This window comes from Seriola dumerili, unplaced genomic scaffold, assembly GCF_002260705.1.
Source record: "Seriola dumerili isolate Sdu_G_001 unplaced genomic scaffold, Sdu_1.0 BDQW01000267.1, whole genome shotgun sequence".
NCBI classification, from domain to species: Eukaryota; Metazoa; Chordata; class Actinopteri; order Carangiformes; family Carangidae; genus Seriola; species Seriola dumerili.
The window spans coordinates 2304860-2327099 of record NW_019174522.1 but is presented as its reverse complement, the minus strand read 5'-3'; the positions used below and the strand labels follow the sequence as shown (position 1 = coordinate 2327099).

The following is a 22240-nucleotide window of genomic DNA, read 5'->3' as shown; positions in this document are numbered from 1 at the left end:
ACTGTGTTACCTGTTTTTGAAATAGGAGCAATCAGTGGAGCATACCAGTTGATTCCAACCTCACAGTGAGCGTCCAGGTAGATCAGCACCTAAAGACAAACGCACACAAACACCTGGATGTTTCTCTTTCACGTGATCCACAAAGACTTTACTTGTGCAACTGTGTGCAACTTGTGTGCCCCCCCCTTAATACTGCACCAGGTCAGAGGAACAATTGACAGCATTACTTCTCTTAGAATCTCATTCAGGAAACCAGTGGGTGATACCCAACCCTCATAAACATCCACACACTAGTAACCAGTAACAGTGACAGGTCCAGAGACGCAAGCAGCACTGAGACCACGGGTACCTGTCCTTTAGCAGCCTTCTTGGCTCCTATACTCCTGGCCTGGATCATCCTCTCTCTTCTCATTTCTGAAGAGTTTGACCGAGACCGTTCCATTGTTTGAATGTTAACTCTCAACACACACACACACACACACACACACACAAAAACACACACACACACACACACACACACACACACACACACACACACACACACACACACACACACACACACACCTACCTGTTCAGCCTCATAATGTGATAATAGCTGTCACAGAGTTCTGAGTTTATAAGACTGGCTCTCATCAAAAAGAAATTGTTTATTACGCAATTAAAGTCAGTTTACGGAATCAGAATGTGGAGTATCGTATGCTTGGCCCTTTGTGTGTGTTGGACAGAGTTTGGTACAAACAGGATTAGATATTTTATGCTGCCGTTTCTTTAGTTTATTATTAACCTACTGTTGGTGCATGCGGACATGCACATGGTCGTTTTTACACAGAACATCATCAGTAATGGCTGTATTTCCATTTCTGTGATCTCACCTTTACCACCTAAACCAGTGGTTCCCAACCTGTGGGCCGGGATATTGCAAGTGGGCCGTCAAATCATTTGCCAAACAGTAGGCTGCAATTTTGGTAAAAAGATTAAATGTTTTTAAATGTTTTAAAATGACATGATATTTAAAAACATTAAGATGTATAAAAACTTTCATTTTTTAAATTTATTTTCGTATTAAGGCTGTTTACTGTGATAAAACAATCATAGGAACCTTTATGTTGTCACTGTTGGATCATATTGTTTACTTGTTTGCTATCAAAATGGAGAGCTGGTTAGCAACAGAAAAAATTAAAAAGACAGAGAGACAGATGGTGAATCGACAAGTGATCTCTCCACTTTAAACAAAAAAGAAATGTTCCATTGTTATCATTAAAATAAAAAGTGCGCTGTGTATTATTTGTTATGTCGTTGGATGTGGATCGCCAACATCTTTGAGATTTTTAAGTGGGCCCTTAGCTGGAAAAGGTTGGGAACCACAGATCTAAACTACAGGATGCCTGTATGGCCTAATACAAGACATATACGATTATTATATATTATCCATATGTAACATAGTGATGATTTTCTTTTCTGTCCTGAAGCAGTGATAACAATTTATGAGTTGCGTGTACTTTACAGATGTCAACATGTTTGACTTATGAGCTCTGAAACCTGAAACATCATATTTCAGTCATCTGAGTGAGATGTTTCAAGAAAGTCTGCAGTGACTCACAGGGAGCCTGTCTACACTGATGAGCCACAATATCATGACAAGCCCATTTAATATGTTGTTGGTCCTTTCTGTGAACAGACCAAACCAGTCACATGACTCTGCAGTAGTCACAGGTATTTATCAGCTCCAGCTCTCAGCGTCAGTGATGTGAACACAACACCCGGGTGAACACGTTCATTTTTCTGCTGTAATGTCTTTCAGAGCACAAACACTGTAACACACCTGTCACCTGTCCAGCACGCTGCTGTTAAACCAGAGACACTACTGCTACACTGCGCTCAGGAATGAAAGAATGAGCCCAGAAATAATGGTTAAAAACTTCAAACCTCCAACTTCAGGATGAGACACTACAGATCTGTTGTACCAGGCTGCACGGCATCTCGCTGCCTATATGCTCTATGACTGCAGTTGTGCCAGTCCTCTCAGGCAAACTCGTCTGGCACTGGCACCTTACCTGCGTTTAAAAAAAACCTGCTTACACCTGCTGTGGTGTTCAGAGTATAAATTGTGAGGTGGAGCCACAGAAGATCTGACGTATTCCACCACATCCACCAATACCTTGTTATTGGTTCGTGGTCTGTTCCTCCTCAGACGTCTGAGGTCAGACGGCCCAGCCATCCGTCCATTACAACCTGACCCTCGTCAAAGTGGCTCAGGTCTTTTCTCCTGAGTCCAACACGTTTACTACGAGAACCAACTGTTAACTTACCGTCTTATACATCCCACAGCTTGACATGAGCAGTCGTTCTGAGACAGTCAACATTATTCTCAGCAGCCAGTTAGCTCTCTGCCCGACCTGATCCCGACTTGCTCTGACGTGATGCAAATGTAGGCAACAATAACTTCGGATAATAACTAACGGATCTTTGGAGCCAGGCGCCATGTGTGCTCTCCACTGACTGCAAACCCCTCAGGGCATGATGGGAAATGCCTTGAGTGTACTAGATCTAACAGCTGATTGGTTTAGATCAACGACGTGACATTTTATGAAAACGTTTCATTTTTCCCACAATCGTCCCACTGTTCAATATGAAAATTACTGATTTAATTTAATTTAAGCAACACAAAACCTTTTGATAAGTGGGTGTGAGGTTTGTTAAAATAACATCTAATCATCATAGTCCAATACAGACAAGGTGTGTGTGTGTGTGTGTGTGTGTGTGTGTGTGTGTGTGTGTGTGTGTGTGTGTGTGTGTGATGTTGTGTGTCGATGTGTGTGTGTGTGTGTGTGTGTGTAGGACAGTATGCACAGTACCACTGATAGACTATATAGATGGTAATGAGTACAGTATGGAGCCCCAGCAAGGTGGAGATGAGGACGGCCTGGCTAGAGGAGCATGGGATTGGAGCCTGCTCTGGAAGAGAGTCCCACTTAGCCAGAGAGAGAAGGCCAAGAGAAAGTACACCACCCAGCCCTACCGGTACTCACTCCACAGCCAGCATGCTAACACTCATCCCTGTTCTGTTTGTGTCTCTGTCTCCAATCCCTTCATCCCACCTGTCCTATTCTCCGCTGCTGTCTCGCTCTGTGTCGGTGTCTGACACTCCACCCCATGTCTTTGTGTTTTTACTGGCACTGCTGTCCATATTGTCCTGTTTTTTCCCCCTTCATGTACACCACCCCTACACCTCTTCCCCCCATGTATCTTGTATGCATGGCCCCACCCCCATTCCGTCAGAACGGTGTGTACGGTGCCTCTGATCGACTCCATCCATGGCCAGAAGTTCACCATCGAGCCCCAGGGTGGAGGAGACCAGGACGGCTTTGCTAGAGGAGCGTGGGACTGGAGCATGCTCTGGAAGAGAGTTCCTCTGGGTGACAGAGAAAAAGCACTCAGAAAAACTCATACTGAGCCATATAGGTACAGAACATGATGCCTCCTGACTAAACCTGTCACTGTCAACACAGAGGACAAACATATCCCAGCTAATCTGGAACAATGCTAACGATATGTACATACATTAGATTAAGACTACTGCAGCAACTAACTAGTGAAGAAATGCTAATCCCAGAAATATGTGGACCGGGGTGTATGAGTACCATCAGCTGATATTAAACACAAATTTAGGATGTTTAAATTAGGAAAACTAGCCTAACTCTTACTGCATATCATAACTAACCAACTAAACCAAACCTACCTCCCTCCGAGGGAATATCTGACTCCTGTCCTGTCCATTGGCTGCTGCTGTGCTCTAATGTCTCTACTACTGGGAGTTGATTGGTGTTTCACCACAGTGTGCTGTGGCCCTGTCTCTTTGTGTAGTCTTCTACTCTCAGTCTGACTCTGCTGTTTGTGGTGTAACTGCAGTAATTAAGGCCAATTTCCTATTTGTTTTGGGGAGGGAGGGTCTGTGAAGGTATTTTCTTTTTAACCCAGGGACTGACAACCTTACAACACTGCCTTCAGTGAGCAATGATTGAGTCTTGATCTAAAGGCTGTGGGTTTGTCTTGGGAAATTTGGTCAGGTCTACAGGGGAGCTTCTGGTGTGAATCGGGTTCGGACTGGGGCACCATCACCCCCACCTCCCCCCAATCACTTCTTCATCCATCGTGCCTTGCTGTCAGTCTTTTTTTCCCCTCAGTTTTGCTTTCATTACTGTCTCATTTTGCCTGTCTCTGTGTCAGTCTGCTCTTGTCTCTTCTGTGTTCTCATTGTTATTAATACTGACTGAGGGACTGACTGTGTAGTAGCTTGAAACGGAGAAACCTTTGGAGTGAAGAGTAATGTTACAGTGATGCACCTGTGTGAGCATGTGTCTACATGTCTGTTTCTGGGTGTGCGTGTCTGTCTTTGTACCTAGGTCTCCAGCCATGGCAGGTGGTCTCTTTGCCATAGAGAGAGAATTCTTCTTTGAGCTGGGTCTGTATGACCCCGGACTGCAGATATGGGGAGGAGAGAATTTTGAAATCTCATACAAGGTAGACATGGAATAGTCCAGTTTATACAGGCTGAGGCTGAGAGATCATTTAAAAGGCTTTAGAACGATATTCACTCTCTCTTTGTCTCTCTCTCTCTCTCTCTGTCTCTGTCTCTGTCTCTCTCTCTCTGTCTCTCTCTCTCTCTCTGTCTCTCTCTCTCTCTCTGTGTAGATCTGGCAGTGTGGCGGCCAACTTCTCTTCGTACCGTGTTCTCGTGTCGGCCATATTTACAGACTTCAGGGATGGCAAGGGAACCCTCCACCTGCACATGTTGGATCCTCACCCACTCTGAAGGTGTAGCACACTAATCAGATGTATAGTCATATTTTACATGTTTACATTCTTCCAACACTTAAAGTTAGCTATAAAAACGTGAGTGTTTGTGTGTGTACAGAACTATGTTCGTGTGGTGGAGGTATGGTGGGATGAATATAAGGACTACTTCTACGCCAGTCGCCCTGAAACTCTCACTCTGGCCTACGGAGACATCAGTGAGCTCAAACGCTTCAGGTACAACACACATATAACAAAATAATGCACACTTTTATTTCTAATAGATGCTCAAACTTTTTATTTGTTCGTCTCACTTAATCAATCAAATGCCCACCTAAAGACTCTGCACACTGACTTTTAGTCTGCGTACAGTTTAGGACCAATTACAATATTGCGTGAAATGACAGAATACACTAGCTTATTGCTGCTGCTGCACCAATGCTTGTTTACTGTTGCTACGTGTTCACAACATGGGAGTGGTACAGACCGATGACATTGTGTTGATGACATGTCTCTATTTGCGCCTGTTTTTCTTCCATTCACGTTGTAGTGCTTTGATTCACCACAAAATCTCTGCACAAGTGGACGTCACACAAACTGACACAGACTGCAACCGTCACACTCTGACATAGACTGAACTTAGAAAATTCACGTGAATGCAACAATTTTCTCAGTCGGGAACTTTTTTTTTGATTATTCCAACATTACATGAATGCAGGTCAGAGACGTCTCTGTTCTTGACCACAGACTGTAAATAAAGATAGACCTGTGACGTCACCCACAGGTTTCTGAAGCTTAAAGTGAGCTGCTCCACCTTCATCTTGGCAGTGCTTGACTCCTCCTCTAACTCCCGGCTAATCCATAAATGGGCAAGGAGGAGGAGCATGTATGGACTGTGGGCATGCTGGTTTAATAACAGTGGCACGCATACATTCCTTTCAGCATCATTAGCACAGCTTGGCGTCTTGCTTAAAGGCTAACCCAAGGTGAATTCATTTGCTGGCTAATTAGCAAGTTGACAACCTAAGCTAACAATCCAGGTAGTGAATACAGACACAAATACCTGCTAATCAGTGGTAACATAAAAATTAAATCATACTAGAATTTCACTCACTAGCCACCTGTCAGTCAAAGAGGCCACGCCCTCAATTCTCCATAACTTTAGTCTTTAATAAAAATGTAAACATGTGAGTTATATAAGCAGTTGTCATGACGGAGGAAATTAGCGTGAGACCAAAACAGTTTTTGTATCAGGCTGTAAACATGTTTATTTCTGTTGTAAAGTTGGCCATTTTAACATGGTAGTCTATGGGGATTGACTCACTGTTGGAGCCAGCTAACCCTAGTGGTCATTAGATCAACTGCAGGAACTGAGGAATTGGTTCTTCAGTGTTGATGCTTCATGTTTCAGCCCCAGATGTTGATGCTTCTTTTAACTTGATGAATGGCACAGCGCTGCAACACTTGTCTAATTAAAGGCATGTGTTTATAAGCTGTCTGTTACTTTACAATAGTAGTAAGTGCAAGTTTTTGTCATGTGTAACATTACTGTAGCAGAAAGCAGCTTGATCATGGTGACAGCACAACAGACATTAACTAAGGTGAGTTTGCTGGCTGGTCTTGTTTTTTGTTTTTTTTACACCATCAAACTGCAGTCCCTCACCTACAGCATTCAGAACTGAACTGAAGTGTGACACTCACTGCTGTGACTGAGAGGGATGAGATGAAAAAAAAAAAATCTAAAATCACTACAACACAAGTGATATACACTGTGCCCTGTAAAGGCTCTTCAAAGGGTTGGGTTAGTGTCAAAGGACTTTTTATTTTTAGAAGTGGTTATGAAATGAATAAATGATTATGTCACAGTCAAAGTGTGGTGGTTGTGAGTGAACTGCTGTTTGTCGTCTGGACTTGTTGTCAGGGAGGAACATCGATGCAAGAGCTTCAAATGGTTCATGGAGGAAATAGCGTACGACATCCCCCTGCACTACCCTCTGCCTCCGAAAAATGTGGAGTGGGGGGAGGTAGGTGCACACACACACACACACATGCACACACACACAGCTTGTTTTAACCATGTAATGAAATATCCTCTGACAGCAGATTGTGTGTGTGTGTGTCCTGTCTGTGTGTGTAGATTCGCGGCTTTGAGACAAGTTACTGTATTGACAGCATGGGACACACCAATGGAGGCAATGTGGAAATAGGACCGTGCCACAGGATGGGGGGCAACCAGGTAAAGGAACACTTCAGTCTCCTTTAGCACAGCCCAGTCCAGATGAGACTGATCTGGATCTGGTTTGGTTTGATCTTTGATGAGTTTGTCGGACAGAGAATTGCAGAAGCAGTATGTGGCCTTTCTGAGCTACTTGAGATGAGTGGACTCCATGTCTTCCAGTGAAGGAGAGTTTTTATTCCTCTGCCCGGTGACAGAGCAGCAGCAGCCATATTGTTTTCATGTTGTCCGTCTATCCCATTCTTGTGGACACGATATCTCAGTAACACCTTGAACACCTTCTTCAAGTTTGGCACAAACATTCCATTGGACTCAAGGATGAACTGATTCGATTTTGGTGGTCAAAGGTCATGGTGACCTCAGAAAACACTTTTTAGTATACAGAAATGAGGACAAAATTTCACACAAATGTTTAGTATTTTATATGAATCTGGATAAACAGGGATGTAACCTGGAACTAGTCTGAGTGGTGGAGGGATACATCCACAAGGAGTTGATTCTAGTTCTAAATTGGCCGTGCTCCATCAGAGATCAGCTTTACCACTATTCACCATGGCAACGCATAAGTAAAGAGTAGCCAGAAAGCTTACTGTGACATTAATGCATATTTATCTTTAAAAACAGCAGCAGCACTGAACAAGTCAATGAGTTATTGACACTATTAGATTTTATTCAGTGTTTTCCACTTGAGTTTCCTTAATGAGTTATGAATCGGGAATCCTTCTTATGTTTTTTAATTTACTTACAGACCATTAATTGTAGCCTCATTCTATCTGAGCCAGTGATAGTAATTCATCATTATTTACTGTTGAAAAGGTGTTTAAGTTAAACTCATTTTGGATGTCAATCTTACATAAACATTTGCTGCTTAACAATCAGTGTTAAATATAACAAGTGAAGACTTAGGCAGCTCGACTTTTAAACTGCCTTTAGTCCAGTTTTAAAGTCTTTTCAGCTGCACACATGTTCAATCAATGCACACTAAGTAATTGAGTGCAGATGTTAAAGTGATATCTAATATCAACTCTCTGGATCAAAGAGTTGTACCTCAGGGCATCTAGTACTTTACCCTGCAATCTGATCCCGTGTGTGTGTGTGTGTGTGTGTGTGTGTGTGTGTGTGTGTGTGTGTGTGTGTGTGTGTGTGTGTGTGTGTGTGTGTGTGTGTGTGTGTGTGTGTGTAGTTTGTTCCGTATCAATGAAGCCAACCAGTTGATGCAGTACGACCAGTGCCTGACCAGAGGAGTTGATAATTCAGCTGTCATTATCACACACTGTGACCAGAACCAGCACACTGAGTGGAAGTACTTCAAGGTGACACACACACACCAACACACACACAGAAGTGTTTATTAACAGTGGAAAGTGTTGGATTAACCAAGAAGCCTGTTTCTCTCTCTGTCCATCCAGGATCTCCATCGGTTCACTCATGTGCAAACAGGTAAATATCTGCACCACAGAAAATACTTTTCATATATTCATCATCATCATCATCAGAAGGATTAGGACATTCAGTGACAGCCTGCACACAGCCTGAGAGTGACTACCCTGTCAGTGTGGCCTGTAGCTCCACGAGAGGAGAAAACACTGACATGTGATCAGGTGAAGGAGATGCTGAACACACTCAGGTTTGGTCATTGTACTCTGAGCAGCCTGTGATGTGGAGTTAGGTTCTGCTTCACAGCCTGTGTGCAGCTGCGCCTTAAACTAGGTCATTATTTGCATGTGTCAGTATCAGTGTCAAATATACGTTTGATGACATTTAGTATCATTTACTGCTGTTATGATGATCTGTATTTTTATATTGGACTACTAATTTAATTTTCTGTGATTCACAATTTGCTGTTCTATTTCGTGTGTGTGTGTGTGTGTGTGTGTGTGTGTGTGTGTGTGTGTGTGTGTGTGAGAGAGAGAGAGAGAGAGAAAGAGTGAGAGATTGTTTTTATGCCTCCGTGCCTGTGACACCCAGAACTGGAGGCATATTGTTTTCAGGTTGTCCATCTGTCCCATTCTCGCGGACACGATCCATCCAAACAGTTAAGATAAGATCTGCGAGTTAGGAAGTTTCTGTGATACAGCTTCTGCGATCCACAAGGATTAATCGTGTTGTGTAACAGACACTAGTAGTAACGCCAGGACCACACTGTCTGTATTGTGTGAGCGTGGCGGCTGACATCACTGAGCTGCTGTGGAGAAGCTGGCATGTGTGTGTTCATGCTGGCTGCCTCTCTGCTGCAGCAGATGACTGAATGTTGGATTTCTTTTCATTATTAGTTCATTTCTGGTTTATTTTTTAAAGAAAATGTCACTAAAACATCTGTCTCCACATGGTTAAAAAAATATTTATATTTTTTTATGTCTGTATCATATTCAGAGTCAGCCTAGAGAGAAACTATGGTGGAAGGTGTCAGTTTTGTGTTGTTGCTGCTATGATGTCACTATAACATCACCAGGAGACATGTCACATATGAAAAATAAGCAAGACACTGAATCTCTAGATCAGTGGTCGGCACCTGGCGTCCCGCGGGCCAAATCTGGTTCCACAGATTATTATGATTTTTTTACAGTCACCCACAGAATCCCTTCCTCCTTAGCGTTTTTGCCTAGAAAAATAAGACCGCAAGAAAGCCCCCATCCCCACCCCCACCCCCCACCCCCCAAATGAAAACCAAGACATTTCGCAGATGCAACACAGTGTGTTCTGACCTAATGTTCATCTGTATTCTCCAAATAGGGAAATGTCTGGACCGCTCTGACCTGCTGCACAAAGTGTTCATATCAGACTGTGACACCAGTAAAACCACTCAGAAATGGGAGATGAACAACATTGTGGCCGTATGAAGACTAGAGGAGCAGCAGGAGCTGGGAGAGCAACACAGTGACTGTATGAAGACATACACACTGATTAACACGCCAAGAATCACATCCATACTATAAGTTTACAGGTCTGTCGAGCTGACACTGTCCTTTTGAAGAAAAACTGTTGTCATGAGCCAGTCATTGTCAGAGAGTCTACTATTCACAGCTTCAACCCAAAACTGCTGCCACCAGCCAAAATATGCCTCAGTCAAACTTTAGACCACATGTTCATCCATGATACAGACACACAGATACTCTAGGTGGCAGAAGAGCTGGTGATGTGGAGGCTGAAGCTGCTGGTTCACTGAACTGAAAACATGTTGGGCTCTGTCTCTGTCTCGGTCCTTCATGATGCTCGTGTTTACACTATGTCTCTATCTGTTCTTTTGGGCTCTCAGGTCTTTTCTAAACCACTCGATGATTTATGAAATTAATCATATTAATTCTAACTATTGAACAGTCTTGCTCTTATTAGACTTTTTCAATCAACAGCTAGCCAAACTGATTAGCTCACTTACCAAAGAGTCTTTTTTTTTTTTTTTTTGGTGGAAGATTCAATCACATCATCAGTGTGTTTAACCAGGTGTTTGTACATACACATCATCCTTGGCATCATCCTTGCTTTTGTATGAAAGGCAGGTTTGGATGGCTTTCAAGCTGGAACAATATGTCAAACAGGATGTCAGAAACAAAGCATTTAATAGAAATATCAAAGGAGGAAACTCAGGTGAGCAGAATCTGTTCAATAGACTGGGAAATTAGTAATCAGCTCCACATTTTTAAAAGTTTTGAAACAAAAATTTGATTGTGTTGACTTGGTGGCATCATGCTGATGTGTGAAGGAGGATATAAACAATCAACATGTGGAAGTGAAAAACTGTCCTGTTTCATCAGCTGCTTCTAAAAGAGCCAACAGGCTGGCATCAGCATGTCGATGAGACCACATCAGCCTTCCCCTGTGGAGAGAGAGCTAATTAAAGCTCCTGTAGGCAAACGCTGAACAGGCCAAACAAGATTCTGACATTGAATTGTATTTGTTTTTTTCTTCACATTTGCACTCCAGAGTCTGTGAACAGCATTTTTAGCATCCCCTGTGGAAGAGGCACGTCTAGGTCGAAGCTAACACAGTAATCTGACAGGTTAATGAATAAGAAGCGCATCAAAAGAAAACTACATAATGAAAACAGAGCAGCAGACGCTGGTTTACTCCTACATGAAGCTTCACAGAGCACTCCTTTCTCTAAAACACCTGAAGGTCCCTCCCCACATGAAAACCAGCAGTGGTCCATCCCTCAGAGAATATGCTTTCAAATCCACACTAGTAAAACTTGAGTAAAAGTAACCCGCACACTGTATTTATTTAGTTAACTTTGATTGGCCATTTGCTTCTGTTGATTTCTGTTGGCTTGAATGAATTTTCATCAGCTCCTACAGACACTGAGATGCTTTAGAGGAGAGCACATCAATATGATGGACTGAGCACTTCTGACCTGCCTGCCTTCCTCACAGTCTTGATGACTAATTTAGTAGCTGACCAGTTGACTGTGACTTAGTAACTGCCTGTCTGAAAAGGAAAAAATAAAAATAAAACACACACACAGGGTTTTTGGGTTGGGGAATGATGCCAGTGAGCAATGCTTATGGTGGGGAATACAACAAAGGAAAAAAAAATGTGACTCCTTTTTTTGTTTGTTTTTGCAAGGGAAAGAGGGTTTTGGTGTACAGATCATCATGTATGCAATGTTTTGTACAATGTAAATAGATTTCTTTCTAAAGACGATCGTGATGCATTTTGTGAAGGGCCTTGAATGATGTTGTAAATATCTAACTTATAGCAGAGATTTAATAATATGGGCTAAACATTGGGTGACTGAGAAAATAAAAGACCTGATTTTTACTACAACCACTGGGTTGTGTTTTTTTATTGTGATTTCAAGCAAATTAGTGACTTCTCCTTGAGCTGATGCTGGAGTTGGGTCATGTTGGACCCAGAAAACTTAAAGGCTCTGTAAATGAGATTTTAAACTTTAATACAGCAGCAAAAATCTGTTTTCTATGTATAGTGGAGTAATGGCATCCTGAACAGAGAAGAAGCCACACCCCCTCTGTGTGTGATGTAATCTGAGTTTCTCTGCTCTTTGTTTTGGTAACTGGTCCAGCAGTGTGTGCATGTTAGTTCATGTGAGTCCCTCCCTGTGAAACCATTGGCCCTCCCCTCAGGCTACACCCACAGGTGATGTCACAGTTCAGTGTGCAGTGTACAGGTGAAAGCGACCTTCCAGAATTTCCTCCACTGAGGAAGAAAAACCATGTTTCTGTCTAGAAAGGCCTCAGACAAAGACAGAGATCGGACCTGAGTCGAGGTGGACTGGACATGGGGTAAGGTGACCAGATTTCTCAAATGGAAAAAGGGGACATTTCCAGTTCAGTGGTCAATATATCATTAAAATATCCAATGTTTTTATCTATTAAATAAAAAAGGCGGACAGGTCAGTTTTCATGTATTTTGACAGTGGTAACTGTTGTACTACTGTGATAAACTATGGTGAGGAACAACTGATAAAATGACATCTGGGAAGTCCAATGGTCTGTTTATTCCTCAATTATTTATGTTCCTTAAGTTCATAAAGGTCCACCAATTCAAAAAATCAAAAGAATTTTGCTTAAACATATTTTTGTGAATATTCTCATGTGAAGTCCATTATGGACTGTTGGGCAACACGTTTCGGCTGGGGGGCTTTTTGTATATTATTTTTCATTAGTTTACTGCCTAGTTATGAACTCCTAACCAATCTGTGAGCCAACTAATCTCTTCTCTGCCTAGTGATGACAAAAAAAGAAAAGAAAAAAAACTGATTGGACAACTATATTTTGATTGTTTTAGCTTATTTTCTGAGTCTGCTATAGCTAGCAGCCAGCCCCCTCTGTTTGCCAAAACAAGTGCAATGCTAGATGTCTGTTTTTGATTCACAGTTATAAACTGGGACAATTCTGGGGACAGGCCACCAAAAATGAGGACAGTCCCCGGAAAAGGGGAACGTCTGGTCACCCTAACATGGGGGCTACTGGCTCAAATCCTGTTCGGCTGGTGGACCGTCAAAACATCCATTAAGTTTTAAAAGCGTTGATCAGCTCCGTCAGCATCATTCGTGCAACCCATCCCAGTGGATCAGTCCAAGGCTGAATTTCCTGCCCAGTCCGACCAGTCCGACTCCATTGCTGTGGAGTATATCACAGCTATGCTAGTGTGGGCTAATGGTTGTGACTGGATTGTAGTTTGTTGGTTCTGGTGTAGTAGTAGTAGTAGTAGTTTTTTCTTCAGTCGTCCCACATTTAATATAAACAATATATGTTCTATGTATTAAATAAGGACTGATCAGGCTCAGGCAAAGAAAAATGCTGATATATGGCTGCCTACATTCTTATTAATTAAGATACCCACCAAAAAGAAAAGAAAATGATTCACTCTTGTAACCTTCAAAAATATCTCTATAAACCAGTCTTTTAAGAACCAAAATGATATTTCACATTTTTTTTTATTGATATTTGTATTGTTCCATAAATTAAGAAAAAGGAAATCATTCACATTAATTCACACAGTGTATATATATATATATGTATAATACATTATAAACAAGTTTGCAATGTGTTAACACACAAAGCCAATATTAAATCAACATAAAAAATGCCAAAACAGACAACAAATATTATATGTAATGTATATACATGGTGTGTGTGTCGTTTATAGTTAGAAGTTGTTTAAATTGATTTCATTTTCTTTTAACAAAATCAAATTTAACTTTATGTTTTTCTTTACAGTCTCACTATATAGTAAACTTCATAAATAATGTTTATTATCATGATGCTTTGAGTGGGTAAATGCTGTTTTCATGTGTTCAGCCTCCACTACAGGTAGTCAATAATAAATCTCTCTAATTCATTTTGCCTTTATGCCTTTTGCCAGTGAATAACAGTTATTCAACAGTTATTCACTGTTATTCAAGATAACTTCATCCAGGATTCATCAGTCCTTAAACTGCTTATGCCTCGAAAATGTCCGAGTTGTTGCTCCGTACTGATGATGTGTTCACGTGAATTTTCCCAGATGGAAACTAATTTTTCCGACCCCACATGAACGCACGTTTACGTCATCGTGAATCCACTCTGTGTGATTGGTTGAACTGACCGTTTATACGGGTGTCGTACTCTTTCCCCATTGGTCGGCGACAGCAAATACAAATGACGCAACAGGGAAGGTAAAGTTCGCTGGTCTTGTCATCATCTGTGTTCCGGTGTAACGAGAAGCAACGAGAGAAGTCTCCACTGTAGTACTATAGCGGGCACACACGGCGGGGAAATGAAGCGGTTCATTACCGTTGTGTTGTCGTTTCTGATGGTGGGACACGTCCAGGCTTGGGATGACGGTAAGTTCTGCTTCACTGTGTTTTAACGTTGTCAGGGTTAGGTTACAGCCAACCACCATGTTCAGAAAATGTAACAAACACCTCCACTCCGCTCGCAGCCCATACCGGAAACTAAATTAAATGAGTTTATAGTCCGCGGGGTTAGTAAACTTTAATTAACGGCTTTATTAATGGTGAATAAGTCTTTTGAGATATTAATAAGAACAACTGCTGGGTTGCCAGGTTGTGGAAAACCATCCTCCAGCAATCTTTTTACACCTTTCCAACTGTTTGAGCATTGATCTGGGAAATGGCTGCAGGACACCTGATTATGTTATATTATTTTACAACAGCAGACCTGTTGAGTGTCGCTTACCCAGCTTGTTCCTCTCCTCCCCACTACAGGCAGTGTGCTGCTGCGGGATGTCCAGGTGCTGACACTGTATAAGGGTCGCTACACCACAGCGGGGCGCTCCAGCCCCGTCCTTCAGCTCCAGTGTGTTGGAGGGTCAGCAGGCTGCCAGGCCTTCATCCCAGAGGTGGTCCAGTGTCAGAACAAAGGTTGGGATGGAGTGGATGTACAGGTGAGGACTGAGAGGTGAGGTGGATGGAGTATAACTGACTCAATTTTTAGGATGCTCTGAGATCACTGTACAACATGCCGCTCAGCACAAAGACTGGTCACAACTCAGTTTTTGTTGTTAATATAAGAACACAAATGTTTGCCACCACAGTTGCATAGAATGTTCTAAATTTTCCAATATCAATATTGGTCTGAGCCTAAGAGATTCAGTGTTGACTGGGCCTTATTCCAACAAACACCAGTGAGGATGCCCGCTGGTGGGGGTCATTACATGCACCATGGCAGCTTCTTGGTGCTGCTTCTTCACACTCTCCTTCCTGTCCCAATGCCAGGAGGTGAGACTGACTGTAAACTAAGTAATGTCCATAACAGAACTCATGTCAGTCTGTGATTTATTTGGAAACAAGAAGTCAGGGTGTGTGTGTGTGATTGTGAATGATGTGGTCTGTGGCTATAACCCCTCCTCTGCTGTTCACAGTGGGAGTGTAAGACTGATATGGACAATGCGTACCAGTTTGGAAGGCTGGAGGTGAGCTGTGAGGGCTACAGCCACCCTGCTGATGCCTACATACTGAAGGGCTCCTGTGGGCTAGAATACTCACTGGAACTGACTGAAGAGGGCCGGAGGAGGACACAAGGCAGCTCGGGCTCCCACAGTGGATTCAAGGGATTTGGAGGTCAGAGTATAGAGACATGAAGTTGGTGTGGTTTAATTTTCACACACGGACTTGATATTGAGGAAATTTTGTTTTCTGTTTGTCTGTCTCAGATCTTGGGGGCTTCGCCTCCAGTTTCTTCAGCGCTTTTTCCGGAAACAAGTATCAGCAGCAGAGCCATCAAAGCTCATACCCCTCGGGCAGCGAGAACTCAGGTGGCCTGCTGGTGGTTGCTGTGCTTCTGCTCTTAGCCTATGGTGTCTACAAGCTGTTCCTCGTTGGGAACACAGCCCAGTGGGAGCAGGACGGAGGACAGCCTGGGTACCCCAGAGATAATCACTACGGCTCCACTGCAGGACCACCACCCCCGGGATTCAAACCTGACTTCACAGGTAGCTGATGCAGAAGGGTAGAGCAACAGTAGATGGTCTGGTCCTCCTGTTGGGGAGGTGGGTGGGTGAGTTGGGGTATCTCTTCTCTGGTACAAACAGCTGAATAAGCATCCAGCTTGTAGTGCTGGAGTGTGAAATAAGATTACAGCTGCCTCTCTGAAATCTGCAACGTATTCTTGTCTGCTCAGGCTATCCTGGTGCCAACCCAGGCTACGGTTTCCGTAGTGACTACACTCATGGACAACAGTACCCAGGAGGCCAAGCTGCTCCCGGCACAGGTGGAAACTTCTGGACTGGCATGGGGACAGGTGGAGTGCTGGGGTATCTGTTTGGCCGTCAAAGGTTAGTTAAGAGATGAGAGAACATCATTCCTCCTCTGCTTAAATCAGAGCCTTCAGGTTGTTTGTGTGATTGTTGTGCAGAAACCAGCCCTATAACTACAACCACTCCAGTTACACCAACAGCAGACATCCTCCTGCTGCAGACTCCTCCTCCTCCTCTGGGACACGCACTGCTTCAGGTATGTTGGCGAACAGAGCCACACACACACAAACGTCTGACACCTTTACCACCTCTGATATCAACAGTATATTGGATGAAAGGATTAATCCTGATACTGTATATCTAGTTGGAGTAAAAGAAACCTGTGATGATTTTTACTGTCATTACCTGGGTGACAGAGAGTATGAACTGTGAGACCACTGAAATGCTGTTTCTGACAATTATTGATGAGAACAGTCACATGGTCACTGTTGGTGTGAGAAGTCAGTGCCTCAGCATCTGGATTTGTGAACATTCAAGCATTTTGTTTTTATTCCTCCGCGCTCGCGACAGTCAGAGGAGCAGCCATTTTGTTTTCAGGTTGTCTGTCTGTCTCATTCTCGTGGACATGATATGTCAGTAACACCTTGACAAAACTTTTTCAGATTTGGCGCAAACATCCACTAGGACTTAAGGATGAACTGATGAGATTTTGGGTATTTTTGATAATCTTTGAAGAAACAAAAGAAAATTGAACACAAAATCAATTATTTTCAAAATATCCACTCTTTAAATTTTGATATTATCCACCTCTTACTTATCTAAAAAGTACATTCATTTAGTTTAGTTTTATTTAACAGTAAACCATACTCGCACATTTTGTTTGCAGCTTTATGCTTAAATAATTTTAAATAATATTCACATCCCCATAACTCATAATCAGATAAGATTAGCAAACATCCATAAATTAATCAAATCAAACCCTGCCATATATGCTGCTCAACATTACAGATCAATCATTTAATATTAATCAAAATTATATAACATGTCTACACCTTAACTAAATGCAATGCCTCTGGTTGATAATATTCATTTAATCTATACCAGTAGCGCCTTTATGTCGTACCACAAGCTGAACGTTGATGTCTTCCTCTGCTGAGACGCCAAGAGTCCACACAGGTGTTTCAAATTTCTGTGAATTGTTTTCCCCTGAACCCTGATTTAATATTCTGTCAGAACTGTAAGTGAAACTTAATTCCGGATTATCCATTTTCGACTCTCTTCCTTCATTTAAAAGAAAACTTTTTTCCTTAATCTGAATTTGAACTCATCACAGTTACCTGGCAACAGGTGTTGTAGTGTATTCTGTGACCTGATCTAGAACTTCAGCAAACATTTTATCAAACTTGACTGTATGCATTATTTTGATAGTTGTTACCAAATGTTGCCTTTGTATCCATGAAGCATCCTGCATTGGTTTAGCTGGTTTAGCTGAATTTATTGATTATAATTCATGATATGAATTAGAATTAAATGTGTTTTCTTTGGTGAAGGCACTGTGATTCCAGAGATGAGTTGATGCAACGTCTCAGCCGTTGGAGACTTGCCATAGTTCCTGCTGGCTAACCACCATCTTTGTTTGTCAGGTTTTGGAGGTACTAAGAGAAGATAGAAGCTGTGGAAGTGGGCATATACTCCACAGTGGATGACTCAAGCAGTTTTTAAAGCGGTGCACTAATGACAGATGAACTTGGTGTTTGCTGGTGGCAAGTGAAACATGACAAACGCCTCTCGTGCAGAGATCAGCCTGTCAAACAATACAATAATTTTGCTACTCAGTACTGTGTTCCTCTGGAATGCTCACTGTGATTTCAGCTGCAACAGGATGCTCTTGTTTTTCTGTGAACATGTGGTTTGACCTTTGCCTAGAAGCTTCAGCGTTTGGAAGAATGTGGTTCATGTGGTTTAAGAAGAGGATCTTGATCTTGGAGCTTTTTGTGGGAAGATTTCAATGTGAATCCACTCTTTAATTTACACATTAAACAGTGACACTGTCACACCTTTTGCATTCACATAAAGTAAATTACAGATATGTGCTCCTATGTTTAATTGCAGTCAGGTAAGAATCATGACTATGATTTTTAATCAGTAAATCAGTAAATACTCATGGGGAAATTAAGACAAAGTATAAACCATGTGTATGGCTGGGGTGTGTATGAGTCATATACTGTGCCAGTTAAGCATAGTGTACATTTCTACTGCTTTCATTTAATAAATTCAACAATATAATCATGCAGTTTTCAATATTGGCTCAGGACTTTGCCTCTAGTTACAGGCAGTCACCCAGCCACCCTGGCTTCCCACATTTATTATTAACATGTAATGCAGTAACTTTAACAGGGCAACAAGGAGCAGATCAAAACGAGGCTAGGGTTAAGGTTGAAAACTGTTGTGGATCAGCTGTAAACACCCCCTGATGACGTAGAAACTGTTCACGCCAAATCATTTTAAAGGAGCAGCGGCCTCACTCACTCAGTCTCAAACATTTGGTTGTAGAGCTGGCTCATGGCCACAAATCCCTTTATGTTTTTGTGTAAATCTGGTTTCATCAGTGCTTTGCTCTCACTTTCCATATCATTTAATGAAATCAGGTTAAATGTATACAGAGATTTGAAATGTAGTATACAGTTATTTTTAGGAAATGTTGCATGATATTTTGGTAACTAGCTAATAAAGAGACAATAAAGTGTTTTTTGATCCCGCTGCTTGTTGCTTTCCTTCCCAAGGGTAAAAACACTCATTACAGGTGACATACACTTGACACTTGAGATCATCTTGTGATTGGACCAGAGTGAAGAGCAGCTCTGCTTTTGTCTGTTCTCACTTTTTAATTATCACCTGCAGGATGTCTGTTTCAGTCCAACTCAAACCTATTTAAAATATCAACTGTGTCTGTCAGCTGTGTTTGGTGAAGAAGCAGCAACAGATAAAGTGCACCTGGTATTCCCAGGCAGTCTGCCATCCTGTACTGACCAGGCCCGAGCCAGCTTGTGAGATCTGGTAACAATAATTTACAATGTATACAACACTACAAATAAGCAAAGACACAATCCAAAAAAAGAACAAGAACACCAAAAAAGAGAGGAAGCTGTGATTGTCTGCCTGACCTGCGGACACCAAGCTAAGACAACGGCAAAGGCAGAAAGAAGAAACATTCAAACTGATTGAAATTAGCTGAAGTATCTGAGCAGCATCATGATCAGAGCTCAGGGAAGGAGCTTCACTGCTTCCTATCTTATCTCCTTTAGCAGAGCTTCCTTCACCAAAGGAAAGGAAATTATGACAATTGCTTGCAGCAGCAACATTTAAAGCGACACATCATTGTAGTTTGACCACAACAAACTCACATAAATTTAGAAACAACAGAGTAGCTGTTTTATACTTGTGACCTGATCAAGAACTGATGGAAATCCTTGTTTGATCGACTGAAGCCCAAATCCATAAATCAGTTGTTCCTAACCTATGGGCGGGGGCCTGCAAGTCGGCCAACAAATCATTTGCCAAACAGTAGGCTGCAATTTTGGTGAGAAGATGTAAATATAAAAAAATATATATATATAAATAATGTGTTTAAGTGTTTTAAAGTAAGATGATCTTTTAAAATGTTTAAATACTCCTTATTTTTTTAAGGCCTGTCACTGTGATAAGACAATGATAGGAACTTTGATGTTTTTATTGCTGGAACACATAATTTACTTGTTTGCTGTCTCAGACTGATTTCACACTAAAAATCACATCACATGGCAAAAAGTAGAGAATCAACATGGAGAGCCGGTTAGCAACAGGAAGAATTAAAAGGAAAGAGAGTCAAGAGACAGATGATGAATCCACAAGTGATCTCTCCCTGTCAAACATAAATGTTCCATTGTTATCATTAAAACAATAAGTGCTGTTGTTTCACTAAACCACCCCACCTACTAAATATATAAGGTCAATGCACCTATGCCAGGAAACAATATACTCATGTCTGAATATCATTGCTCTGGCCCCTTCTTCAGTTCCTTACTTTGGTTAATGATGACTCTATATGTATATTCCTCCAATGGTATCTTACTTGAACATCTTCATCTTGTTTGCTTTGTTCTTGTTTTGAGCAGTATTGATGTTACTTCCTGTGAGGAATTGATGGTTAAATGTTCTGTATAAAGTTAAAACATCTTTCTCAGCAGCTATGATTCTGTTTGTCATTGTGTTTATCTTTAAATGAAGTTAGTTTAAAAAAAAATCATAGTGTAAGTGCAGTCAGATTCTCTAAGCAGGTTGTCTTTAGTGCTAAGGAAGTTGTTAGGAAAGGAGATTTCTTTTGACTTTTCGCAGCTGAACGTTTAAATAACAGATTTCAAGAGTAATCAGTAAAGCCAAAAAGCACTGAGCAAATGTTCCGTTCTGTTTACTGTAAGTATAGAGTGGGGCGGGGCGAGCAGCGAGCAAGCCAATCCAAACCCTCCTACCACATGATTTTGATATCCGGAATAATAACAACAACAGCAGTTCTTTTGATCCCATTTAGGAAAGTGAGAGAAACGTTAAATCTCATAGAGCGCTGGTGAGTCCACATCTGACTGTAGGAAGAGTGTAATGACCGTGAACAAGTCATGAAGTCGGCTCTGCTGCACGTGTCGCTGCCTGTCGCGCTCTGCGTCGCCTTGGCGAACACCAGCCTGTTCGACGAAGTTGAAGTGGACTTGTCTTATGAGCACTATGCGGAGCGACGGGTCGAGTCTCTGCCAGTTTTCCTGGCAATGCCCTGTAACTGTCTGGTGAACCTGGCCTATGTCTACATGGGACTGTCCTGGCTGCTGTGGGACAGAGGCGACAAGGAGACGGCGCAGAGCCGCTACATGAGACAGGTGTTCGCCTTCATGGCGCTCTTTTATGCACCTGTGCAGTGGACTCGCTTGGCTGTGCTGAGGCGCGCCCCCGCCGTGCTTGACCAGTGGTTCACCTTACCGATCTTCGCGTGGGTTCCTGTGTGGATCGGCTTCATCGACCGCGGGCCAGCAAGGTGGCGCGCGTCCCATGCGGCAGCGTTTGAACTGTGTTCGCTCCTCAGCTATGGTCTGGCGCTGGTGCACGAACGCGGCTTCGAGGTGGCGCTGGGCTGTCACGTTGGCATTGCCGTTTATAAGGGAGTTCGCCTGCAGTTGGAGCAGGGGGACGGTCACACGCGGAGATATCTTCTGCTCGCGGTGCTGTCGTGTGCCGGATTCGTGGCGCTGAAGCTGCTGGATCACTGGCTCGCTCGGTACCGGCTGTTCCAGCGGCTCACCGGGCACTTCTGGTCCAAAGTGTGCGACGTGTCGCAGTTCCACTTCAGCTTCTGGTTCCTGACCGCGCTGACTCAGAGGGCCCAGGGAGAGAGCGCTGCGCGCCAAGACTGAGAGACCGCAGGTCCGCGGACCCGCTGGGAGTCGCCTACCGCAGTTTAATTTCACTCATCTCACATTAAGATTATTTTGTGACTTTGGCCTGTAGGTGTTGTGGCAGTTCACCAACTAAACCTTCTCTGACGCCATTTTCTGATAAGCCGAGACTGTATGCTGTAATTAAAGCCTTTATTAATACACTAATGCTCCCTACATCAGTTATAATGTTCCTACATGTTGCTTACTCATCTTACTCAGTAATAATCATTTTATGGTGTAATAAACAGTAGTAGAACAGTCTTCTTGTTTTGAGTCAGCATTTCGTTTTCTAATTATGCTTTTAAAAGTTTCACTAAAGATCTGATTAAAAAATAATCCGTTTAAGTGTGTGACTCTTCCTACTCCAGACACATATCAAGGAAGCTCTGACACAATATAATGTTCACAGTACAGTCCACATGAAGAATGTACTGCAGATCCATCCAATCCATTTCTCAAAAACTCAGAACAGGAAACATTTGAGACTGAAACGCAAAGAAAAGCTCTGGGTCTTTATGATTGGAAATCACATTGATGACTTATGGTAAAACTTTAATTGAAATTTGGATTATTCACTGAATAGATAAACAAA

At 42.3% G+C, this 22240-nt stretch overlaps 3 protein-coding genes across 3 annotated transcripts in view; all 3 read left to right on the top strand.

Moving 5' to 3' along the window:
- galnt7 (polypeptide N-acetylgalactosaminyltransferase 7) overlaps positions 1 to 11788 on the top strand; it is a 41164-nt gene extending 29376 nt beyond the window's left edge. The window contains exons 7-15 of the mRNA XM_022757228.1: positions 3280 to 3462; positions 4404 to 4521; positions 4693 to 4815; positions 4916 to 5031; positions 6716 to 6818; positions 6932 to 7030; positions 8215 to 8343; positions 8440 to 8470; positions 9764 to 11788. Coding sequence (XP_022612949.1) covers positions 3280 to 3462; positions 4404 to 4521; positions 4693 to 4815; positions 4916 to 5031; positions 6716 to 6818; positions 6932 to 7030; positions 8215 to 8343; positions 8440 to 8470; positions 9764 to 9870 — 1009 coding nt within the window. The 3' untranslated portion in view covers positions 9871 to 11788. The remainder of the gene's footprint in view (positions 1 to 3279; positions 3463 to 4403; positions 4522 to 4692; positions 4816 to 4915; positions 5032 to 6715; positions 6819 to 6931; positions 7031 to 8214; positions 8344 to 8439; positions 8471 to 9763) is intronic.
- Positions 11789 to 14151: 2363 nt separating this feature from the next.
- On the top strand, positions 14152 to 18944 carry saraf (store-operated calcium entry associated regulatory factor). The gene is made up of 7 exons (XM_022757222.1): positions 14152 to 14312; positions 14697 to 14875; positions 15353 to 15551; positions 15644 to 15922; positions 16111 to 16264; positions 16345 to 16442; positions 17830 to 18944. Exons 1-7 carry the CDS (start codon positions 14246 to 14248, stop codon positions 17853 to 17855), a joined length of 1002 nt encoding a protein of 333 aa, XP_022612943.1. The 5' UTR covers positions 14152 to 14245; the 3' UTR covers positions 17856 to 18944.
- Positions 18945 to 20600: 1656 nt separating this feature from the next.
- Positions 20601 to 21908, top strand: tmem187 (transmembrane protein 187). Its single transcript, XM_022757221.1, has one exon. The coding sequence runs from the start codon at positions 20839 to 20841 to the stop codon at positions 21622 to 21624; it is 786 nt and encodes a 261-aa protein (XP_022612942.1). The 5' UTR covers positions 20601 to 20838; the 3' UTR covers positions 21625 to 21908.
- The last annotated feature ends 332 nt before the right edge of the window (positions 21909 to 22240 follow it).

What these genes read in the sequence shown, in the direction of transcription:
- saraf (XM_022757222.1), top strand. Translation starts at nt 14,246, where the DNA reads ATGAAGCGGTTCATTACCGTTGTGTTGTCGTTTCTGATGGTGGGACAC. An exon ending in TGGATTCAAGGGATTTGGAG is followed by an intron (nt 15,552 to 15,643) that starts GTCAGAGTATAG and finishes TGTCTGTCTCAG; the next exon opens with ATCTTGGGGGCTTCGCCTCC. An exon ending in ATTCAAACCTGACTTCACAG is followed by an intron (nt 15,923 to 16,110) that starts GTAGCTGATGCA and finishes TTGTCTGCTCAG; the next exon opens with GCTATCCTGGTGCCAACCCA.
- tmem187 (XM_022757221.1), top strand. Translation starts at nt 20,839, where the DNA reads ATGAAGTCGGCTCTGCTGCACGTGTCGCTGCCTGTCGCGCTCTGCGTC.